This window comes from Danaus plexippus, chromosome 23 (genome assembly GCF_018135715.1).
Source record: "Danaus plexippus chromosome 23, MEX_DaPlex, whole genome shotgun sequence".
In the NCBI taxonomy this organism is placed as follows: domain Eukaryota; kingdom Metazoa; phylum Arthropoda; class Insecta; order Lepidoptera; family Nymphalidae; genus Danaus; species Danaus plexippus.
The window spans coordinates 3,873,009-3,898,808 of NC_083551.1; the positions used below are offsets into that span (position 1 = coordinate 3,873,009).

Below are 25,800 nucleotides of genomic sequence, written 5' to 3' on the forward strand. Positions count from 1 at the left end.
CTATCATTTTATTTACTCCCTAATAAATTTAGATGTTTTTATATCATATGTGATTACTATAGTTTAAATTAGTTTTATAATGGCCTGGTTACCTTTGGCATAAAACTCTCAAATGAAAGAAGATACCAGTGCTCTATCCTACAAAATTAATATTAATGAAAAAATAACTATGTCACACACTATGGCATAATGTCTTCTGCGGCTCTACAAGGCATCGATTACTTTAAAATGTTAATACGAGGAAATCGAGAGTGGGGACATTTTAGATAAAAAACTGTTACCAATCCAGAAATCAACACAGTCGAATTTGCTTCGCTTGAGTACGTGGTACAAGAATAAAAGAAAAATGAAGTTTATTATATTTTTGAGTGCAGTGGCTGTAGTGAGCTCAGTTCCAGTGTCTCAAGAAGATTCAGTGTTTCGTTTGGTTGCTCAAAATTTTGTGAATTGCATGAACAGTGATTTGAATGTGTGCTTAAAGGTAATTAATTATTGATAAATTACTACCCAAAGTGCAATGAGTGATGGTGATATAATAAATGAAATGTTAACGAATAAACATTAAGAAAATATTAAATTACTCAATAGATTAGAATTACTGTCATAAAATTTAATAGAAACTTAACTTATAAAAATTTTATAATGTAATAATTTATAGATTACAATTGATTGCCTTAAAAATTTTGTTATTTATTAAATAATATTTCATTGGCAGGAACACGCACTCAAGGCTGCAGAGCGACTTGGTACCGTCCGTAAATTGAATATCATTGACGGTGTTACTCTTTACAACAATGGACCTAAAGAAGCCAGGAGTTTTGAAGCTCTTTCAAGCGACCCAGAAGCTAGAAACAAACAGCTGACTGAACGTCTTTGGGACAGCACATCTGATCTGCTTCAAAAAAGCGAATTGGAATTTAGCTTTGCTGGCTCAGACGACGACGAGGATGATGAATCTAGGTCCTTCAATGAAGGTACGAAAAATATTACAGTTTTCTCATAAAACTTAATATCTTTTTTGTTAAGGATATGGCCAACTAGTAACAAGCTTTAACATTAAAGTTATTAGTAATGGCCTTTTTTTGTCATGTCTAAAACATAAAACTAAACTAATATATAAAAGTAGCATTAAAAGTACATATTCTTCAAACACTGTTAAATATAATTTTATTACGTAAGAGTGAAATGCAACATGGAAACGTTGTAAAGTATGTCAAAGATACTGGTTTTCGAATTTTAAAATCTCTCCATATTTTTTTTTGTTTCAAAGACTTCCCGCTAATTATTATTTTATATTCTTGTTCCGAAGTGGCATTTTGTATGCGGTCCCGATTTTAAATCCATCACGTTCACACAGATGATAAATCACAAGTAATCTTTACGTTTCTGCATTCTTATAAACAAAATTATTATACAGCAACCATTAATTATTATTAACAAGTAAGCTAATGCAATGTCCGATTATCAAAAGAAAACTATGCATGAAGGGAGAAGATTTATTATTTTATTATATATTATTATTATTAATTATAGCTGAAGAAGGCCGTGGCAAGAAGAAGAAGCAACTGAAAAAGAAACTCAAACTTCTGATCCCTCTCGCAATCTTAGCTAAAGCCAAAGCTATCGCTCTCGTTGTAATAGCCCTCTTAGTTATCGCTGCATCTGTCTTCAAAATTGCCCTTTTGGCTAAGATAGCCTTCATTGCGAAGGTGATTGCTATAGTCAAGGCCCTTCTAGCCAAAAAGCATGCTCAAGAAGAGCACGGATGGGTAGCTCATGAAGAACATGGTCATCCATCTGCCGGATGGGAAGGAGGCTGGTCCCGGTCAAGGAACGAAGCCAATAGCTTGGCTTACTCCGCATACCAACAGTAATTAGTTTTAAGTTAATGAAAAATCTCTATTTATTATGAATGATAATTTATTAGTGTGAGTGTATACGACGTCTCGTGTTTTGTTTGTTTTTGCCTATTATTTATTTCTTAATTATTTTATTTACTTTTCTGATATTTTTATATGTATATATGTGATATTATTTTATATTTTTTTACCTGTTACGTTATTTATATGTAGTTAAATGTTTATGTATGGTAAATATATGTATTTATTAATAGTATATTTATAAATAGTAAATTTCTTTATATATACAATTCAGATTATATTTTCAAACTGTCTATATATTTTCTATGTATTGTATTTTATATTATTCAAACTCTATATATCGATACCGTTATGATCTCTTGTTTTTGTTATTTTTTTGTTATTTTTTGTTATTATTTCTTGAGTGTCGTGAGTGCTTAAATTATTTATGAATGCCCGCATAATTTGAAACATTTAATAGTCTTACAATAAAAATGCATAAAAAAAAACTTTTTGTATTTATTTTGCTCCCCTAAATATTCAAATGATATTTATAATAATTTTAAACATGTTTCTATAATTAAATAAAAAAAAAAATTGTTGGTTTAGTTAAATAGATTTATTTATTAATCGCAAAACGGTTTTGTAATAGAAACAGTACGAAAACTCAAATGGTTTCAGTAGTTTACAACAAAAAATTCTTTATGTACCTACCCGTAGATGAATGTTATAGAGGAATATTTTGAGAACACGAAAATATACAATAAAACAGGCTTATTTACTAATAATCACTACTGTGATTCACCAAAATAGTATTTTATTGGTGAATAAAAATCAAAAAAAAAATCAAAAAAATATATGTATATTATCGAAGTAAAAACATTCAGTTTTATCGTTATTTGGGAAGTAATCATTCTTTTACGGCTTTTTTTGACATTATAAGTAATAAAGTTAATAATTTTGTATGAATGCCTTAAACCACATGTATTTTTATACTTTATACACATAACTAATCAACAAAAGTTTTTTTTTAATATTATAACTAATGTTGTTACTAATAAAAATATTTAAATTAAAAATATGTTTGAATAAAAACTAGGTTGAACATGTTAGAATTAAGAGCAATGTTTGCTCTTAACTCTAAAGCACGTTAAATTCTTTTTTTTCATCCAAAACGTAGGGATGTTCCTTAAAATCAATCCGAGGATATAACAGCAATCTTTAGTTCAGGACAAAACCACATAAAGCATTTTTAATTATGTAAAGGCAAAAAACATTACATAAATAAAAATTTAATTATTTTTCACAATTCTATTAAATAATTACTTTTGACTAAGTTATTAAATTCTGATCTAATCTATCTTTTTTTCGTTTTACTTTTTTATATCTTTAATATATACTAGAATCTATATCTGAATGTTTGTACTCCACACAAAAAGCAATCTGAACTTAATTAAAAGAATTAAATCTCTTTTTCTCTCACATAATTTAACAGAAAACCATTAAGATGAGACGGAAATCGTTATTGACTGATGCGGTTAAGGCGAGTCTACGAAACCAGATGGATTATGTTCTGCCTTTTTCTTTTATCACACGATTGGATCTCTGTCAAAGCTGTTTGACGTCCGCCTCATTGTGATTGAGTTATGTCCCATACATGATAACTGATATACGAAAGAAATTGAATACTGTCAGTATGATTATAATATTATTGAGGGAATAATGATTTTTGTTTATTTGGTCATACAGAAATCTTTTAGAACAGGGCAAAGGAATTTTAATAAACTTAAATTATTGTTATTGGGTCAATAGAACGCAAGTCTTGTTGGCATTAATACTAACAAACGAATACTTGAAACTTTTTAATAAAAACGCCTGGCATAAAATCTGTAGCAAATCTTTGTTGTAGCTGGATAGTATTAAAAATAATATTGCGGATGCCATGTAAAGGTCTAATCTTTATAAGATTTTACTTCTAATCAACATTGACTCTTTTCAGAGTTAGGTATTACCTAAACTTAAAATACTATTTTTTTAAGTTTCATTTCCTGTTATTAGTCCTATGTTATATAGTATACAATAAAAATATATATTTTTTCTTATACAATAAACAATCATTTTTGTAATTAAATCACAAATAATAACTCTCATCACAACTTATTTGTTACAATGTCATGTAAGAATAGTATAAATTATAATATTAACATAATTTCAGAAATCAATTAAAAATTAAAAAAAAATTCAGTCAGTCATTATTTACCTACTTAATTTAACTAAAAGACGTAGTGGTACGTAAAAAATGGAATAACAAAATCCTACACAGCCAAACTAACCACTTGATGTAGATATACGTTTACAAAACAACGCCATAGCCTTAGAAAGCACAGCCTTTAACGAAGCTAAACAAACCAGTTTAACGATAAACATATTTTTTTAACCGTTTTTACTAACTGTCACTTTTAATCTCACACAGTTAAACTATTTATAAAACCCACAATAATAACGAATAAGCAAAAAAAAATTTTATTAAATTATAGTTGTCACACTTCGAGTGATTATATTTTTCATTTAATATTTAATGAAACATAAAGGTAAAAGATTAATTTTAGCTGTCATTAAATAATTAATTAGTTAAAAATATCTTTATTAAAAAAAATATATCTTTATTAGCTGTGAAATTATAATACTTTTTTTTTTTAAAGAACTTCTGTTCACTTTTCATTCAGTCTTATTTAGTGCTATCATTGACATCACCAGTAACGTTATTTGAGATGCACTCTGCCCCAGCTGTAGTAAAATTAAATTAAATTCTGTAGGAGAAATCTGAAAAAAATTAAATAGCATAAAATAGTTATCGGAAGGGATGACCTGAAAATTCAAGAATTCATTATGCTTATAAGTAAACAGCAAAAACACGTTATACCTATATATCTAAGCTAATATTATTTCAACTCGATTTTCGTGTACTCCTCTGTGATGGGTATTTTTATTTTTATGGTTAAAACATCTGAACAGACAAGTTTAAACGGGTTTTCTTTCCGGTATGCGAAGTTCTTGACCGTCTAATAATCGGCTGGTATAAAAATGTAGAACATACATAAAATAAACAAAGAGAGAGTGTAACTTGTTTTGAAAATTTACATAAGTTTATGGGAATAAAGCTAACAGAAATATCTGACAACTTATCCATAGATATAACCTTAATCTTATTCAATTAGGGAACAAAATAAGTATAAAACTTGGTTGAATTTCTTCATAATATTTAAAGTTCATAGGAAATATTTGAACTGAGCAAAAAATTAACACAAGTTAACTTAGTATATGGCAATCTATTTGTAGATGTCATGGCCTAAATTAACAATTTATTTCAATATATCACAGACTTTCGTGTGAGACAAGAGTTTGATAAATCTAATCATTTTGACATATAAGTATAAGATATATAATAGTATATATTAAAAAATCAAACTTATTTATGTATTACCCGGTCAGAAACTTTCACTCAATTCAAACCAGATCTAGCTGTCTAATGGTCAACGAGACTGAATTTTTATTATGCAAGGATGAATACTATTTTTTTTTATTAATATGCTACATTCATATTTTAAGGTTGACATATTGGTGTGCCATAAGCATTTGCTTTCTAACAATTCTAGACATTGTTAAATGCTATAAAATTAAAAAAAAAATGTCTTTGGAATGTAAACATTTTAAATTAATTTGTGATAGCACCAAATTTTAAACTCGTTCCATGGTTATTATCGAATTGGGTTGATACAACTTACTTTCTTATTTATATTTTGTAACATGATACACGGAAAACATGCTTTCTCACGGTGAAACTGTTTTCTAGTGTAATAACATATTTTACTCAAACATTTCACTTAAATGAAAACAACTTTTATAAACAAAACATTTATTGGGAATAATTTATTATCATAAGTTAAATAAATAAATAAATAAATAAATAATCTTTGTACATTCACTAAGTCACCATACTCTCTGATGATTTACTTGTGAGGGGCGTAGGCGCCGTAAGCCAAATTCTGGGCGTCGTCAATGTTTTTGTTCCAGTCAGATCCGTAGCCCGAAAATCCATGCCCATGACTGACATCGTGGGACAAGTGATCGATGTGAACAGGGTGGCTCTCATGGTGGTGGGGCACGACTTCATAGGTTGTTTTGGTGTGTTCCTGTTTCAGGCACCAAGCGACGAATAAAATGACGGCAAGTACGAGGGCAATCTTAGCGGTGGCTAAAGCCTTAAGGGCGATAAGCTTCACTATGAAAAGTTTTCCAAGGAGCACCTTAGCACCTAGCAGCCCAATTATGGCACCAAGACCACTTCCTCCCTTCTTCTTTCCACGGCCTGAAAAAGATTTTATTGTGGATATGTCAAAAATACATTTATTTCAATTGTGACTAATATCTAAAAACAATTTTCCACAATTTTCTGACCTTCTTCGAGAGATCGCTGCATTTCCTCTTTATCGGCTTGGTTCATTTTAACCTCGAGAGCGTGAGTTTCGAAAAGGCTGACGACTCCATCCACAAGTCTGTAGTTAACTTCAGCATCTCTGGCAGTAGGGTCCACAGGTAAGGTGTCAAGTTTTTTTCCAGCTCTCACATCTGGCTCTCCTTTCAAAACAACACCTTCAGCGATCGCAACGCTGCGGGCAGCCCTCAAATTGTCAACGATCCTCAATAATTTCTCCTGTAAGACAAAATTATTACCTTTATTACACGATAAAATAAAATTAATGTAGCGGCTGTATCAAAGAAAGGTACGCTAACGGTTGCGGTTGTAATTTAAATCCACCTGTCGGGATGAAATTATATGAAATTATCCTGTTTTAAAGCCGCTTGAAACTCAACCGGTCACTGCCACCTTCCATTCTCACTTCACTTTCACTATAATAATAAAATTATGGACCTTAACACACAAAATGTAATCGCCTCTGCAGTCCTTGACGAAATTGATTGCTGTTTCCAGAGTATTGTCACTGTCATCAGCACGAGCGAGGGCTCCGAGAGCAAGAAGTACAAAGACGGCCACCTTCATTTTATTAATTTTTTTTTTGTATATTTTTTTAATTTGTTGGTCTTATTTCGCGATTCGAATAGGTTTGCTGTGGTCCGCACGCTGCCTTACAGTTTTATCATTCTCCCTCCCTCTACTCGGTTATCTATCAGTGTGATACAAAACTCTCATCTAGGTTAAAAATATATCGAATTCATCTCGGACCCTAATGTTTATGCAAATGAGTTTACTTTGTACATATTTGTTGATTTTTGGGCGTTTTCTTTGCGTTCGAAAACGAGAAGTTATGTCAGATATGAATATGGTGAAAGCGTTTTCAATTATTAATATTTATTTATATTTTTCATTAGGCTTACGCTGTGATTTGATTATTAAAATAATAATTTAAGACTTTCTATAACAGAAATTGGTATTCGTTTTATTAAATTATATTAATATGTAATATGAAATCTGATCTATAGAAATCACTTTCACGTTCTAACTCGGTATAATCTGTTAGAGCTGGTGTTCTAAGCCACAGCTTTGACCTTAACTTAACAATACTAGAACTTGTAATGCAATGACTATATACAAACCCTTTGGAATACGCAATCATTAAGTGTCAGCATCATACTCATTATTAGATACAATTATATGAAATTCTAAATTATTACTGTTCAGTTTTAATTTCAGAAATCTTTCGTAACCTTAGAGAATTTGAAAAATTTGGTTTTGGGAAATTTTATAAGTAAGAATTGCAACGTTATTTTTATAAAAATGTTGTTAACAATACAATTTGTGATACCAAAAGCGTGTAAGAAGTGTTCAATTCGTTTTTGCTTAGTCAATTTAATGATTGAATTTTATTAGTTTGAGTGAAAATCCTTAAAAATAAAATATATTATATTTTTTTATTTTATTTAATTTTAGCATTTTTCCATTAATTTTCAAAGATTTGTTTATCATCTTCGAACTGAGTACTATGGTACAAAACCAAAATAGTGTAATCCGTTTGTTCGATCAAGCTTCGTGGGTACTTTAAATATGTTATTGAGAATCTGTTACTTAGTTACTGCAATACTTATACTATAATAATGTTTGACAAGCACGCGCAGAATACAGCTTCGTTATCATCAATAACTTTGGTTCATCATCTTAACGAGAAAACAAAAATAAGCTCATATTTATAATTTTTTTAGTCTGATATAAATAAGCAGTGAAAGCTGTCTGTTATTAAATCGATTACTCGGTACATTTGATATATGATTTGTATTTTACATGTGTACGTAAAACACGTGTGAGCTATTCGATATGGAAAATTCAGATTGTCTGTTAGAGAGCTTTAGATATCACGACACGATTTTGATACGGTCAAAACTGTGCCACTTTTTACTCTTAGGAGGCTCAAAAGTTTATTATATATATATGTGTGTGTGTGTGTGTGTGTATGTGTGTCTATGTATGTACTTATATAATAGTTTTGATTATAAAAATTACTTAAATTTTTGTATAAGAGGTGTTTTACTAACGAGAGTCAGAATTGCGAATTAACGTATAAAAAACGTCACTTAAAGATAAAACTAGGTATACTTTGTGTAATAATAATAATGAATAAAAAAACTGATAGTTTTGGTGTTTTGGTGATAAAATAATAATAGTGTTATTAGGAAAAGACATAATTTCCAGACTCAATTATACATTTTCATAACTGAAACTGTTGTACTATAGTACGTAGGTTTTAATAAAAATAATTACGATAGAATAAAAAATAATATAAAATATAAATCAATAAAATTTTAAAAATATTGTCCACATTCAAAATCATTGAATCTAAACGACATCTCACGACACGTCCGATTTTTAATACTCTTCCATGTAATATATACTCGCTAAACGAGACCGAACTTTCATTTTCTTAATTTTTACTTTCGATTGACTGCTGGTTTGATTCTTTAATATTCGCTTTCAAAACTAATTATATGACAAAATATATATTTCATCGGTGTAACGGTACTGCTACGTTATTATATGAATATTTTAAGATACGAAAGAATCTGCAGACGTATCGTTTGTTGTTTGAATTTTTGAAAACTCCGCGTTCGAGCTATTATTACAAAAATATTACGAAAAAAAATAATGAACAGATATTTTAATATGGCAATACAAGAATGAAATGTATAAAATATATTATTTAAATGTATAAAGTCGTAAGAATAATTAATTTTATAGAACATAATACTTATGATATATAAAAAATAAGTACCGTAACATAATAGTAACAGCCGTAAAAGACATAACTTTTTACAATCTCGTTAAATTGTTCGTCTTTCCAGTATAAGTGAAAACACAGTCTGATGAAGCACACGACTTCGAATAAGGATATTAAAAATATAAATTTCTAACGAGAATTTGAACGAGATTTGAAATCTTTTAAGAAATATTTATTCTCATTTAAACTTCTGATAAATATTTAAAAACATGAGGTTAATGAACAAAGACAAATCTCAATTTTTAAATGAAACGCGATCTCATTAAACTCGTTAACGTTAAATAGTTAACTAAGTCGATCAAATAAAAATAACTTCAAAAGGAGACGCGAGGAAACAAAGCGACATATCTATTACAAAGAAAATACACCCCCAAAAGTAAAAAAAAATGTATTGCTTTGATTTTAAATCTTTCGTTTTTCAAACACTATATTTTTGTATGTCTGTAATTTCTCTAAATTAAAGTATTATTTTGAGGTTCTATTTCATCGTTTAAAAGAATATTGTTTTAATACGATTATTGCATACGTTTTCAATAAAACTACGATTTTATTTTATTTACACATATCGCGGCATATATGCAAAACGTGACAAACAGTCAATCAATTTTAATTAAAACCTATATGACATTATTTAATTAATTACGTTTATATTAAAAAAATCTACGTATCAAATAGTAAAAAAAAAGAACCTAATAAAAAATATTGCTGCCTTAGAGTTACTCAAAGCAATTGAATTTTTGAACGGCAGACGTTTCGTTTACGCACCGCATGCCATACCTACGTAAGGAGAATATTTAACGAGACTGTAACAAAAATGTCTTGCACGTGCAAAAATTTTGTTTTGAGCATTCAAGCTAAACTAAAATATAATTTGTATTATACTTAACATTTTTAATTGTTTTTTTATCTAATAATATACCTAATTTAATTTATGCGTGCCTTGGCCAATGAATCACAAAAGGTAGCAGCTAGCAGTGGAATTGCAATCATTTAAAAATGTTTTAAAAGCGATTCATTTATTAATGTTGCTATTAAAAAAAATATATTTTTATTTCTTAGGTTTATTATGAATTTTTTGTATATGGAATGTCACTGAATGTTGCGTTCAGAAATTCCGGAGTTAGGTGTGGCGTGGCAAAGTAAGTAATATTTGCATCACTTTCTATTATTCTGTGCTTGCATTAAAACGAAGATGTATTTAATGTGTATAATCTCTATAATGAAATATATAATATGTTTAAACACTCACGGTACTAGAATTTTTATTTCTTTCTTAACATTCTTAATCTGTAATTTCGACTTTGGTGAATTGCCATGTTCATAAGGAGATGTCTTGTTGTTTCAATAATATCTTTATTATAAAAATTTTACTGTGTAAATGAATAATAAAAAAATTTTTTTTTATAATAAATATAAAATACTTATTATTTAAAAATGGGCTATACAATTTTTTTATTGCTAACAACTCATAAGGCAAAAATTAAATGATTTTTTTATAACCAAAGTAAAGCAAAAATTTCTTGAGTATATTTTTTGAGACCTTATTTTAAACGTTTTAGATTATAAGAACTACTAAATTAAGGAAGAAATGAAAATCATGTTTTCTTGTTATACTGTTTCTGGTGTAGAATAAAGATTGTAGGCAAGTGCATTCAAAATTCTTTGAAATCATTGTTGTGGTCGCGATATTCCAAAACTTGCTGATGAAGAGATGAAGAAGATAGGAATAATGACAAAAAGATTCCAAACTACTCTTACTAGCGACACGACATCTAGACACCTTATTATTATTTATAAGCATAACAAGTTATTCTATTTAGGATACACATCAGAATAGCAAAACATGTATTTTCAAATTATTTCATTTCTGTTTAAACAAACTGCTGCCATCTGACGTTTATTTTTAGAACTTAAACTTGATATCTTATCAACAATACAGAATATTAGTATTTAGCTTCTTTCGAAATATTTTCCTTTTTTATTAATAAGAAAATTTATGCAATAAGACTTATTTCCTTACCTACAGACATTTATTATATTAAATAAATCTTTATTCTAGTAAATAAATCTTTTCTAAATATGTTTTCTTAAAAATGTATGTTAAAATAATTCTTAGAAAGAAAAGAAAAAAGTATATATGAAGCAATATTTTTTAGATTATATTTATTTTTTAAAGGTAAGTTATTCTATCAAAGTTCCTGTAGGTTTAGATTAGCAAAGTCGCATTAAAAATGTTTTGCTATTATTAGCCTGGAATGCATTTCAATGTTGAATCGTGCAATAACAATATAAAAGTGTTCATTAACCAAAATGATCGGGACATTTATCAAGGATGATCCTTATATACACGATTAAACACGAAATAATTTATCGATAAATGAGAATAAGAAAACTAAAGTCGTAACCCTTAAACTTTAAAAGTAATAGGTCCTAAACTTATCTATTTATTCCTACGGAATCACAAAATATAATATTTTTGGCCACTGAACCAGAGTTTTTCGGAATTTTTAGAATGATTTCAAAGAAAACATACGCTAGTCTTTCCAACACACAGAATTTGAAAGCATATTTCAAGTGACGGAAAATCTTTATTTTTTGTTCTTACTTACTGTCAGCGATATTCGAATGAGTCTAGGTGCAGTCTAGACTTGGGACAGTAATGGACTGACCTTAAAGTTTTAATTACTTTAAATTAAATTTCCCTTTAACTGATTTAAAGGGAAACTTATTTAAAATGATTAAGTTTAGAAAAACCATTAAATAAGTGCAAGTTGACTTTAATCAAAGACTCAGCTCCCTAAAAATAGCCAAATAAAAGATAATAGTTTTATTATAAGGTATAGCATAGTATATTATAAAAAAAGGGTATAAACATTATTCAAAGATTGTCATTCCGGTTATAATTGGCAGACTGCCTATTGTATTATATATATATATATGTATTGCATATGTTAGCAGTTTTGATTATCGAGCCACTAAAATATTGATTGCTATATTAATATAATCGTGCTTACGCTTGTAACCTGCTCATGCTTTAAATATATAAAACAAATGCCGTTTTGAGCCAGTGACTTGATAAATTAGCTTCTATCATACAACAACCATCTTTAATAAAACTACTCTCACACAAGTTTGACAAAAATCATTGTAATAAAGGTAGTAATTAAATCTTTAATAAATCAACTTCTTTCTTATAATTCGTTAATATTTAATTTTACCGTTCCAATATCTTTCTTGTATTGTATTTTTTTCATTGGGTTTTAAGCTTACCGGTACATAAAATTCTTGTTTGTATTCTAATGTTCTGTACTATTAAATAATGTATTTAAAACTGGAGGTTTATTTATACAGATTGAAAAAATACATAATAAAGTATATTTTAAACTGAAGTACTTCAAGTTAAAGATAAACTCGTACTTAGCTCAGAGTTTAGTAATACACATGATATTATAATACAATAATAGACTTATAATTCTATATAATAAAGAAAATGTTTGAATTGTTGTTTCATAGTTAACAACATGAGCGGTTCCCATAATCATGTTATTTGTCGGTTTGATTGAGAATATTAACTTTCCTTGTAAACATGTGTTCGATTCATTCGGATTTAACGACTTTCATGTAGAGGTCCGACACATCAAATAAATCGTTATTTTTGTTGTGAAAACAAGATTTTTTCCATGCGCAATCAAATCGTGGTTACATTGTGTGTAGGCTAATTGTGATTAATGTGTTGGATAAAATATTAAACCCATTAAAATCAAAGTTCCATAACGTGAATGTAATTTTTTTTCATCATCATTTTCTTGTCACATTCTTATCTTTTCTTTGTAGGTTTTGAATGAGTCAAACAAAATTTTTTCTTTAGCTATCTCCATTTCTGTAGGTATAAGAACTTTATACGTGTATAGGATTTAAAATGTATTTATTCTTAAATCACTTATGCTTTCAAATTAGAGTGCCTGTTACTATAGTTACTATCATCTCGTGTGTCCGTGATCCGAGTTGCTTAAACATATTTTCATTTCAAATTATAACTTTTTAAAAACATGGTTTCATCTAAAATTTTATATAAATTAATAATTTTGCCAAATGACCGCTATAAGAAAATATAATTTTTTTTTTATTATAAGAAATATTGAGTCAGGTTTAAATAAGTTCAGTCCGCTGTGTGATCGCGTAATGTTTTGGGAACTGCTCTAATACTAACAAGATTTTAACCGTTGCTCGTTCGCGTGTCTCAAGTATATTATCATTCAATTTATATATATGACTAAAAATTTCTCCAAGTTTTATTTCAATCCTCTTATTACCTACATACATAACGTCATGACAAAAACTTGGCGGGTTTTAAGCGAGAAGCCCAATCATGTTATTTAGTATTTAGTATCTTTTTATTTTATTATATTATAAAAAAAAATGATTTTTATATAAAACAAAACTTAGACATATATATGTTAAAATTACAAGTGTTTTTGGTATCGTCGAATAATAAGTTTATATAAATAATCTACTCCAAACACTCGTGGAATGGAAATACCTAATATTTTCTTTATTTATTTTTTTTTTAATTTCGTCAAATAAATCATATGTTAGGCTCTTCTGTTAAAGATAGAATCTATACAATCAATAACAAATAGTTATTGATTGTATAGATTCAGACTGTCATTGAAATAATCAAATATTAATACAAATGAGTAAATACGTATTGTATTTTATCAAAATAAAGCCTGTCGTAAATTTCATTTATGTCAAATAATTCCTAACAATTCATTAAGATATATATTGTATAAAAAAATTCTAAATTAATACAAATAATTATATTGTTTTGATAATTTTATTTCATAACTATTAACGATTTTAAAAACTATACAATATTGCTCAACTACAACTACATGGTATTGAGATACAAAGTTCAAATTTAAAAGCTTCACGTTCTTATGTTACGGTTATAATCATAAACGTTAAACACGTGCTGGAGTGTAACAGCTCATATTGTTTTTAGCGGAAACGTCTATACTCTTGGACATTTTATGAACAGCCTAGTTTAACGAAATTATTCTTAACGGGTATAGAGAATAATAAATTTAATCACAGAATTGTTATAGCCGATACGTTTTCTTGCCGTCTATTGTATCCGTAACGTAGTATTCGTCCACTTTCCATTGCATTTTAGCATTAAAACCCCATATACACTGTGGTCGCGACCCGAATAGCACAATATGTCGAGCAATCGATTGATATATATTTATACAAACGTATTCGTACATGAATGTAAGTACTTGTATAAGACCGGGAGAAAATTCTACACTATCTGGCATAGTTGAGCGTTATTTTTTCGTCAGTTCCAAGGCATGATAAGTGAATTATTTTAATTGAAGAAATGTTTTTACTGCACACTTTCTATACTCAAAAAAAATTTATTACGCTTCAAGTCTTATTTTGTGTAACGTTTTATATTTTCGATACGATTTTTTTATATTTTCCAAGACATAATTGATAAAAGTAACCCGTTAGTAGTTAAAATATGAATACATTTACTCGATACTATATAAGCAACATTTAATTTACTTGATATAAATAAAATCGATCGTCCTGGATGTGTTAAACTCACAAAATAAATTATAGACATGCATTACTTGAAAATATTGCAAAATGGTCACTGAACTTGTAAAATTTCTCTTCAAAAACAAAACAGGAAATGCCATGCATGACAATCAAACGGACGTCCGTCATGAAGTTGCATGAGCCGAGAATATAGAGCCGTGAAAAATGTGTATCTTACGCAATAATAGAAAACATATTTATAATTTGATTCCCAAACTGCTCTTTCATACTAAATCATTACCAAGTTACACAAGCGTTTTTTTCTGCTGGTTTTAGGTAAAGACATTTCGTATTCTTATAAGGTACATAAATATTTTCTTTTGACCGCACATAAATGCTAGCGATTTTGAAGTTTGGAGATTGGTATAGTTATTTAAATACAATATGACATACAACATAAAGAACTCCTTAGTTTTCCTCGACAGACAAACGAACACTCACAATCATATAAACGGTCGTTAAAGAAGAGCTGAACAAAAATTATCTTTTACTTAATCCGAAAAAATTTTTTCTAACGAAAAAAAAATTTTCAAACATCTTTTATGTTAGTATTTATTTTGTAGTCAATCATTCAATCAAAGCCAAATCAATCTTATAATCTCTGTATGGGTTTTTTTCTGGCCACTAGTTCGTCGATAAAACGATTTTTGACTTTCATTGCTGCTTCAATGAATGGAATCTAAATGAGGCACACTTGGCATACTTCGCAGACGAAACCTTTATCATAGTAACGTTGCGTGGCTTAGTTCTTATAAACACTTGCAAGTAGTATAATTATTTTGTACTGGGCCATTCGCCTATATCGACTAAGCTGTATTGCAAACAGTTTGTTTTATGTCTTTAAATGTTAAGATGAGATAACAATAATCATGAAATTTTACCTTATTTATATAAATATACATATATATGTTTAGATTTAACTGCTGTTTAGTAACATTAAGTGCTTGTCTTTCCTTTACTCACACTTATACTTACGTTGATGATTAAGTAATAAATATTAGTCCGTCACAGAGCTTAATGGTTGTGAGTGATGATAGCAAAAAGTTTTCTCATCGCATTAAATTATATAAATACTGTAAAATCACTATTTACCGCTTAGCGTAAATAATATTCCTTTACATTATACATATTACAACCATTAAACATTTTATTTTATAATATATCATATCATTTATTATAGTTAAGAAACTCGAAAACCGTAAAAAACGAAAGTTAATCTCTACCAGTGAAGGGTGTTCCTAATTTTCTAAATTATAATCGTAATAATTATATGGTGCCATCTAATTAATTATATGAATTAGAGTATAATTAACGTGAAGAAAATAATTTATATAGTAAATAGTTTTGTTTTTTTTTTTTTTCGAAAATACAACGAACTTTCAAAGTCGCGTCAGTATGTTCTATGCGTTCCCTGAGCTACTCACACATAATTTAGTTACGATGGGGGTGGGGGGGATGGGGGGGACCATATATATATAACGGCAAAGTGCCCCACAGGAGTATCAGTTCTCGGGCCACTACAGGACAATGAAGTCTTTCGTATTACTGTTAATTAGTGTGGCCGTAGTGGCAGCGAAGCCCACGGATGAAGATGTTGTCGGATCTGTTATCGGCGTCGTCAGGAGTTGTTCGGAGAAAGATGTCTCTTTGTGTCTCAAGGTGTGTTGAGTGTTTAGTGAATTGTGATGATTACTTCTGATAATTTTAAACGAAACGGGACTGTTCGTTTAAAAGCCACTATTGCTGTATACATTGAATGTTATTTTAATTTTCATACAAAACAAATAAAATTAACACTTATTCATTAAATTTACACATTAAATTATATATAAGTTTTTCTTATATAGATCTTCTACTATTAATTTCCAGTTACGGTACGGCAATAGGTCGTTTTAACGGTTGGTCAAGTGTTCATGACTAAGATAATATTATAGTAACTAAAGCTATTGTTGTATGTAAATTAAACCTTATTGCGTATACATAAGGTATACTTCAACAATCACTTAAAATTTATATCAAAAATTTAACACAAAATATTTATTCGATTGTTACAGGAAAAAGCACTGAAATACGCTGAAAATCTGTCATCTGCTCGCGAAATCAACTTGATCGATGGGGTAACATTAGTAAGCACAGGATCTTCGCGTTCCGCAAGATCCTTCGAGCCATTATCTGAAGAACCACGAGCGAGAGAGAGCCAAGTGGAATCTAGACTAGTGGATGCCGCAGCTGACTTCCTGGAAAACCACGTCATCCAACTCAGGGTCCCAAAAGACACCGTCGATGATGTTAAGAGATCCCTTGAAGAAGGTTAGTAAAAAATTATATGACTAAAATATTTGCTACTAATATTTTTATTCATTTCAAAAAATTACAGTACTTTTAGAAAATTTCTACTTCATTTTCTTTAAATGCTGATTATATGAGATGACTTTTAATTATATAAAATATTCACGTCTAGCGCTAACTTGCTAATTTGCATGTAATAAATTACGTCGTACATATATCTGTTAATCTCAGCGCTTTCTCGCATAGAAATAGCTAACCTAGCAAATACTTTAACGGTACGACAAGCTCGCCAAACTTCCCGTTCTATACATACGCAGCCTTAAAATATAACCCTCTGAAATAACTTGCAACTTTAAAATACTAAGTTATAAGTACATCGTTGTTGGTAAGTTCTATATTAGTCCCAATATCACCAAATAATAAATTAATTGAAGTTATAAAATAAGCTTTTAAAGAACAATCTTCGTTTCAATTTAAACTTAGTTATTAAACGATAAAAATAGCATTATATTTTTTTATTCTAAAATATTTACTAATTATTTCAACAAAATAAAATAATATTTTATAAGATAGGTCGATTTTAAGTTAATTATAAACAAACTCTTGTTGCATGTGATAAATCATTTTATCAATAAGAAGAGCAATTTAGAGAAAGTGAAAAATACAATAACCCTATAATTTGATATCGTATAAACAAGTACAATGGTATGTTAAATCGTGAGAAGGCCTCAGGCTGTACATAGATACGTGCTCAATATGTACATCAGCGCACTAATACAAAACCAACGTCTGTGATATAACATGGGAGTTATATAAAACAAATGCTCGTATAATTTCTGCCAATCACATTCTCTCTTGCCAAAACGCAATTAAAAACTGGGCGAACGAGTACCAGTTCGAGATGTTTAAAATGGAAAGTCACTCGTCATAGATATCAACATATTAATTTCTTTTATAAAATCACAAGACTTATAATTATAGATACGGAATTAGAAATCTCTCGTCCTGATCTTGGTATGAAAACCGTGAACGAGACTAGCAGGAATTTCTCTGCCATTAACGAGGTCTTGAAAGCGGGCGTATAAAGTCAAGTTTTTGCAATTTCCACCTTTTGTAGGAATGTCTGCAACTCGTTTTAGATTTCCGCAATGACACTAGTAAAAGTCTTGCTCCAGGCGGATTCTTCGACGGAATATGGATGTGGGTGAAGCTTTCGAAATTTATCAACCTGGTGCACTTTCTAGATAAATGAGGTTGTTATGCAAACAGAACCTAACATAGTGAATTACAATGAAAGGGACCCTTGTTTGTATTTTAGTTTGATCTGTGCTTTGAATTCCAATCAGATTTTGGACAATGGTCTAACGCTATATGTTTATGGATGAACAGGTTTAGAAATTACACTGTGTCTCTTGCAGTGCTTTCTCAGCGACCAACCAATATTGATATTTTAGAACTGGGACTTAACATAATTAATTATAAAATCATTTCTATTCATTTTAAATACTATTATTAAAACAATATGAATTTATTCAACAGGTCGTGGCAAGAAGAAGAAGCTGAAGCAGTTGATCCCAATCTTCGCTCTCCTGAACCTTAAGATCCAATCTCTCATCCCTCTCTTCCTTGGAATCATTGCCTTTGCTGCTGTCAAGGGTCTGCTTCTCGCTAAGGCTGCTTTATTGGCCTCCGCTCTTCTCCTGCTCAAGAAACTTCTTTCCAAAAACGACCACCATGAGAGCTATGAAGTCGTCGCTCATCCTCACCACGAAGAGCACTACAGCCACGGTGGCGGTCACGGGGGCTGGGGGAGATCCCAAGATGCCCAGAATCTAGCTTACAGCGCCTACTCCGACTAAACCTAAGATTTTCAATTTAGTCTTACTCGGACCTCAAAGAACATTAATTTATTGTTTAATTTAATAATTTATTTAAATTATTTAAACATTTCTTCTTCATACTCGGCTATGGTCTTCGCGTCACCGGAGTATTTTTATGTACCTGTTTTTTATATAGTACAAATATTGTTAAGTTGTAATGGCTTTAACATTTTTTTTTGATTCTTCTATAATGTTAAAATAGTGTATTATAAAATAATACGTTCTACATTTCTCTCAATATATTATGTGTCGCTTTTGTAAATATGCTTAATGTATTTTTATTTATGTAAAATATTTTTTATAACATCTCTTATTTGTGTGTATGTTTATTTTATTATTATTTTTTTCTTACTTTAAATTATCTTACATATATATTTTTAAGGTGATGCTCTTCTTTGTCATATTCTTTTCGATTTCCCACCATTAATAAATACGGATGTAAGTCATAATACGTTTTCGTTTCACTCATATATTAATATCATAAAAACGAGTTTTGTTTAAATAAAATCATTCAAATAAAATTTTGTTTCATTAGATTTATATTACAGCTATAAAATTTCCTTTCCTATTTAATAAAATATGAATTTTCTCATATGATTATTCAAAGAACTGAAATTCTTAATTTAATAATGATTTAATTCCGCGTTGTTAATTTATATTCGGTTCCTGGTGGATTGGAAAGTACATAAATTATGAAATGAGGTATAATTTTAATTTTGGACATATCTGATAAACAATTATCAAAATACACATTTTATATAAAAACATTTAAATTAAAATTTAGATACTTTCATCATTTATCTAGTAAGACTAGATTTAATTTGCATAGATAATGCACTATTCATGAAGATCGTAACATTTATATAATTAACGTAGAAATTTTGTCACATTGTCTGTAATGATTTATAAAAAGCACATTTCAAAATCGTTTCGGAAAGATCCGGTTAGAACTATATATATATATATATATATATATTGTGTTTTATTCCCAATATAGACTACATGAAAACTTATGCGATCGTAAGCGGTCTCATTAGAGAGAGAAAAAAATAATTAACTCGGTTGTTTACACAGAAAACTCCACGTCTCATGTGAACTAGATTATTGACTGGGAACTTCTTTGTCGATGAACAAAAACTCAAGTGTATCGTTCTTGAATTATATTTATCAACGTAGCAATTTCCAAAGTTTCTCTTTTTAACCGACCGCGTTGTTATCTGACATTAAATCTTCAATACATATTTCACAAGGAAATTTATCATCGTAACATCAAATTAAAACAATATAACATTAAAGCTGGATATTTGAAGTAGATTTAGTAAAAAGGTTAGGTTTGTTATGAATATGTATGCCTAAAATCAAAGTTAAACGGAACGTGATGAACAAAACACCTAAAAATCAAAGAAAAATTATGGATCACATTTAAATTTTTTAAATCTCGTCAAAACCACCGTTGAAGCAACGATAGTTTAGACGAATAGACCATTTTTAGGGTTCCGTAGCCAAATGGCAAAAAACGGGATCCTTATAGATTCGTCATGTCTATGTGTCCGTCCGTATGTCACAGCCATTTATTTCCGAAACTGTTAGGCCTATATTGTTAAAACTTTCTAGGTTGATGTATTCTGTTAACCGCTATTTGAATTTTGAATAAAAAATTTTAAATTTAAAAAATTAAAGGGGGGCACTCCATACATAGAAATGATACAAAAAAAAAATATTGTCAGCTAACATATACGTGATGGGTGTTTAAGGATAAGGTTTTTTAAAAAAAACTTTACGGTTCCTAAAACCATTTTTCGTCAAAATCAATTGTTCGAAAGATAGGCGCTTCAAAAGTGGAAAAATGAGGTTCCCCCGCCCCTCTAACTTTTAAAATAAGAGAGTGAGAAAACTAAAAAAAATATATGCTGTAGATTTTAATGAAAACTTTCAACGAGAGTTGGTTTTAACGAGATATCATTAATGGTTTTTAAGAACTAATTCATTTTCAAAAAACACATATACAACTTTGTCATTCATAAAAATACTGTGTAAAACTAAGTTATTTTTTTATAACACATCGATCAAAGTTACAACGCACTACAATAACTTTTATATTATGTCATCTACTTGTTTCTACGGAACCCTTCATGGGTGAGTTCGACTCGCACTTGTTTAATTATTATTTGCATTTCGTCAAAGTAGAATTGAACTATAACATTGATCAAAAATACAACAAGATATTATAAATATATATGTACAGAATATTTAAGAAAAATATATTTTAATTTCTTAATTTATTATCTTCAAACAGCCTTTAGGGAAAAAAGCTCCTTACAGTTGTTATCTACAGCGCCATCTCATAGCGATATGTTGAACTACGTTCATGGTCATGTTTGTTTACGTCTTTAGCGCTTATAAATGAATGCATATCTGGAAGTTCAAGGTGTAATCGTTCGAGTAAATGTCGCGTTCATTCGCCCAATGAACCTGTTTATTTAAAGAGCAACCACTTGCAATAGGTTGTAAAGTTCATCATTTAATTCCCTTTATATATTCATATTGTTATTTAAGTCCCCAATCTATAGTGAAAAGATTTTTGAAATAAAACGTGGTTTATTTAGATAAGATACGACTACAGAATTTAAAATTACATTACACATATTATTTATTAATATGGTATTTAATTTGTAAATAGACTTATAATATTATACTTTAATTGAAATAAAACTTAAAACACAAACACATTTTAATGTCAGAGCCATCTATGATAATAAAATGGAAGCTTTTATCTTAATACAAAAAACTTACCTACAAGTCATATTATTTAAAAAAAAAACTTAAATATAAAAAGGTACTGAAGTGCTAAAACATTTGGTTCATGTGCAACGTTTTATTTTGAATAATCCAAAACATTTGACGGTAAATAGGAATTACATTTTAATATTTATGACTTACTACAAAACGCAAAATAAAACAAACAAAAAAGTCAAAAGTAAACTTGCATAATAACGCCAGTCTTGTACAGCTGGGTGAATAATAAAAAGACTACGAGGCAGTCGTTAGCTTATTCCATTTCTTTGCCAAGGTTACTACGTCCGTGGTTGACATAGTTTTATTTGTTACGGTAAGAGATGGCGTAACTGTGTCTTGGTTTTATTTTAGTTAGCGATCATTTAACGTTCTTTCTCTAATGTTAAACAAAATTGTTTTGTTTCGTTATTATGATAAATAAGTTTATAAGTATTCAGTCTTTTCTATCATAATCTTTGTCCCATTTAGATTTTGACGATTTAGAATTACTGTTGTTAATAATTCCCACCAAAGCTTTATCTGCATTTGATAAGTTATTGTATCCGTATTTCGGATGGTGTTGAATCAGTACCAAAAAAAAATTACATCAGCAGCTGTTTTTTTAAATATTTTATTCATTGGAAAACTTGATACACGTACAATTTAAAAGAAAAGTTTCCTTATAAATTTTCTCTTGACCGGTGAGATTAGATACATCCGTTTTTAACTGGCCCCGATTTCATATACATGTATGCGATTGCGATTTCCAAGTGTTTATGATGCAGCTATCTTCAACTGATTAAGGTTCAAGTATCCCACTAACATAGATGTGTGTTTGAAAGTACGGATGGTCCAGAGAGGTTCTAGCCGACAGATAAATATCATCGCTGAATGATTTCTACGACAGTTTAATGAAAAGAAATTAAACAAATCATTATCATTAAGAGCAATAAAAACTTTAGTTAAATACAATTATAACTTTAATATATATTTATATAATCAACTTAGCGTTAAGTTATCATTGTTAATAAATCTAGAAAATGCACCTAAGCTTTGCAACATAAAGCATGCTCTACGTAAATCCATTTTAAGTACTTTTACTGATATTATCTCGTCGTAATAAGAATCTTCACGGCTCAAATAATTTATGCGAGCCTCTTATTTAGACTTTCGGATTAATTTAAAGAATTTTGACCTCTCAGTTTTAACGACTAAGTTCCATTATGTTATGTTCTGAACAATAGCATTTAATTACGCTCTAATAGTCCAAAGATCTGTGGTAATTTAAAACAGTGGATGTTTGCTTCAATGCAAATTATCTTCCGTCTCGGTTTGGTCCTTGAGGTCAGAGAACTAAAGCTATTTGCGAGTTTCATTAAGACTTTTTTATTATTATTTATATTTAGATCTTTTTATTGTTATTTTTTTTTTCTGTATAAATGATTTATGTTATATAATTACTATATAGGACTTAATTTATCTGTTTGAAATATTCGTTGTTATGAAAATAATCATTTTACTTTATCTTCTAGACGAGACCTTTAATACAGTTTTTTTATTATAGAAAATCTAACAAATAAATAAAATAAGGAAAATAAAAAAACTCATCAAATATTAATAATTTAATGAAATAAATCTCTTTGTTTTCATAAAATTATAAAGCAGAATAACTTATGATAAATAAAAATATAATAACCTTACAAGGAATATAACTTAAGGAAGAATACTGAAATTGAGCAGAGAAATGTATCCATAGAATAACCGACGGCAACAAAACTTAAATAGGAATACAACTACTTATATAATATTAAAGCCAGGTACATTAAACCATATATATTGAGCTATATCTATCTTATTTATATCTTTGCAAATAAAATACATACTATATATAAATAGTTACAAAACACCTATAAGGTTTACTCAAAATAAATAATCTATTCTTCAGTCAGACTTCAGACGGACACATCACATTCGTACACAAAGTGAATAAATAGTTGGACGGAGAAATTCCGCAAAAGAGGCCAGCTAACTGGGTCGCGGAAAGTTATTGCTTTTGCGCTGAGTAGGCTAAGCTCTGAGCGTCTACTGATCGTCCCCAACCACCGCTATGTCCGCTTCCGCCGCTGTAGCCTCCACTGTCTCCACCGTATCCGCTAGCACCTGCATAATCATGACTTGACGTATGACTGGTCGAGTGATGCGGATGCGCCACCACTTCATATGTGACATGCTTCTGTTGTGATAGAAGTTTCTTCAAACCTATTATCGCTGACAGTACTAACGCTAGTTTACCGATTAGTAACGCCTTTCCTGCTATTAAAGCTATAGCGCCGATGGCTAAGGGTAGTAGAGCCATCATTTTTAACATGACCGCAGCTATAATAGGTCCCAGAATTTTGGCGGCTTTTTTCTTTTTTCCTCTGCTTTCTTCTGATAATTCATTATCATCTTCGGTGAATGATGACACTGTGTCTTCCAAGGCACGACCCACACTTGATACCGTATCTATCACATCTGAACCCTTAACTTCAACCCTCAATGAATGGGTTTCTAAGTATTTCTTCATTTTCGAAACGGGATCTAAAGCTCTTGGGGCTCCGGTCTCTGGCGGCACATCACTAGCTCTCACCACTGTGACTCCATCCGTTAATGAGAACGATTCTTTTTGTCCGATCATTTTGTCTACGAATGAAAAGAATTTGTATTTCAGACATAATGTCGAATCTTTTTTAAGACAGTCGCCCAATCCGTCTATTTCGTTGTCTGAGTGTCCCGAGTCTTGGGCGGGAAGAGCAAAGCATGAGGCTGCGAAGGCTAAGATGGCGACCGTCCTTAACATTGTAGCGTTAGAAACTGACTGTGCGCCGGCGCAATGCGGCTATGTTTAAATAGTATCCACACCCTCGCCTCGAGCCCCGTTAAATACCGAAATAGTTGGACTTTCTCAGTCTAGGAGTAAAAGTAACGTCCAGGTTTCATAATGTTGCGTCGGCGAAAGCCTTACTGCGGTCACCGTAAAGGTCGCGAACTTGAATTTAGATTGTTATTTTCTGTGGTGTAATTTAGTACGTAATTCGACTACTGAAAGCGCTGTATGAAATTATATGAACACTGTAACAGCTTACACTATAAAAGAAACAAAACCGACGTGATTATCAAAAGTGGAGCAAAATCTTGGCTGCTTCTTTATTTTAACAAATTGTTACCAACATTACATTGCCATTATGTATTCGTTATGACAGGCGTAAAACAAACAAAAGTCTAACCGACGCGCAAACAAAACAAAGCAACAAAACTTGTTCTGTTTTATTTACACTACAATTTACACAGTCTATTGTTAATGAACAAAATGTTTGACTTTTTTATTAAAATTAAACAGTAATAAATATTTAAATATAACACAGAAAGTTTTAATTACGTATAGTATATAAAATAATTATTATTAACTGTACGACATCGATTGTTCATTTTTAATTAATCCGAGTAAAATTTTATTACTGCAATTCTTAGATATTTTGATGTGTAGAAAGTATAATATAATTGATTCGTAGAATTGATTGAATTTAGGAAAGTAAGAGTAATTTTGAAGTGTTCTAAAACATGCATCTCTTTAATTCAGACCACGGTCTTAACCTCTCCTTGAGAACGTTAAAAAATGTTGGACTTTGTTACTTTAAATTCGATACACGCGAGTACAAAGCTTTATGATGGTTACTTTCCAATATAGCATCATTTTCTTTTGTTGTCCAGATGACTTTTAAGGTTTAGAATCTGCATCGGCCCTCGATCTGCTCGCGCCATTGTACATATCTTGACAGTACACGTAGTCTATTTTAGAAAAATTTACATCAAAATTAGTTATGATTATCTGTTCACATCATGAAATAATATATACATGAAAAATAGGATTATCTATAGATTATTATTTTTTAAAAGTATGATATAATTGTTTCCATTAAGTATTATTTTCGCATCAAATGATTTTGGGTTAGATAAGTTTTGAAACCGCAAAACCTATTATGACTCAAATATAATACGGTCATGTTAAGCTGAATCAACAACCAACAGACAAGCAAACAAACTGTGCGTCTTTTTTATTAT

At 29.8% G+C, this 25,800-nt stretch overlaps 4 protein-coding genes across 4 annotated transcripts; 2 read left to right on the plus strand and 2 right to left on the minus strand.

The window, feature by feature from the left end:
* The first annotated feature begins 280 nt into the window (after window positions 1-280).
* Window positions 281-2,083, plus strand: LOC116774925 (uncharacterized). Its single transcript, XM_032667712.2, has 3 exons — window positions 281-481; window positions 716-974; window positions 1,534-2,083. The coding sequence occupies exons 1-3, from the start codon at window positions 347-349 to the stop codon at window positions 1,872-1,874; spliced, it is 735 nt and encodes a 244-aa protein (XP_032523603.1). The 5' UTR covers window positions 281-346; the 3' UTR covers window positions 1,875-2,083.
* Window positions 2,084-5,817: 3,734 nt separating this feature from the next.
* On the minus strand, window positions 5,818-6,994 carry LOC116774800 (uncharacterized). Its single transcript, XM_032667560.2, has 3 exons — window positions 6,793-6,994; window positions 6,318-6,573; window positions 5,818-6,228 (listed from the first exon to the last, which is right to left on the minus strand). The coding sequence occupies exons 1-3, from the start codon at window positions 6,919-6,921 to the stop codon at window positions 5,870-5,872; spliced, it is 744 nt and encodes a 247-aa protein (XP_032523451.1). The 5' UTR covers window positions 6,922-6,994; the 3' UTR covers window positions 5,818-5,869.
* A 9,258-nt stretch (window positions 6,995-16,252) lies between these two features.
* On the plus strand, window positions 16,253-19,219 carry LOC116774755 (uncharacterized). The gene is made up of 3 exons (XM_032667501.2): window positions 16,253-16,414; window positions 16,810-17,065; window positions 18,584-19,219. The coding sequence occupies exons 1-3, from the start codon at window positions 16,283-16,285 to the stop codon at window positions 18,901-18,903; spliced, it is 708 nt and encodes a 235-aa protein (XP_032523392.2). The 5' UTR covers window positions 16,253-16,282; the 3' UTR covers window positions 18,904-19,219.
* A 4,123-nt stretch (window positions 19,220-23,342) lies between these two features.
* On the minus strand, window positions 23,343-24,589 carry LOC116774749 (uncharacterized). The gene has a single exon (XM_032667494.2). The coding sequence runs from the start codon at window positions 24,536-24,538 to the stop codon at window positions 23,744-23,746; it is 795 nt and encodes a 264-aa protein (XP_032523385.1). The 5' UTR covers window positions 24,539-24,589; the 3' UTR covers window positions 23,343-23,743.
* Window positions 24,590-25,800: the final 1,211 nt, after the last annotated feature.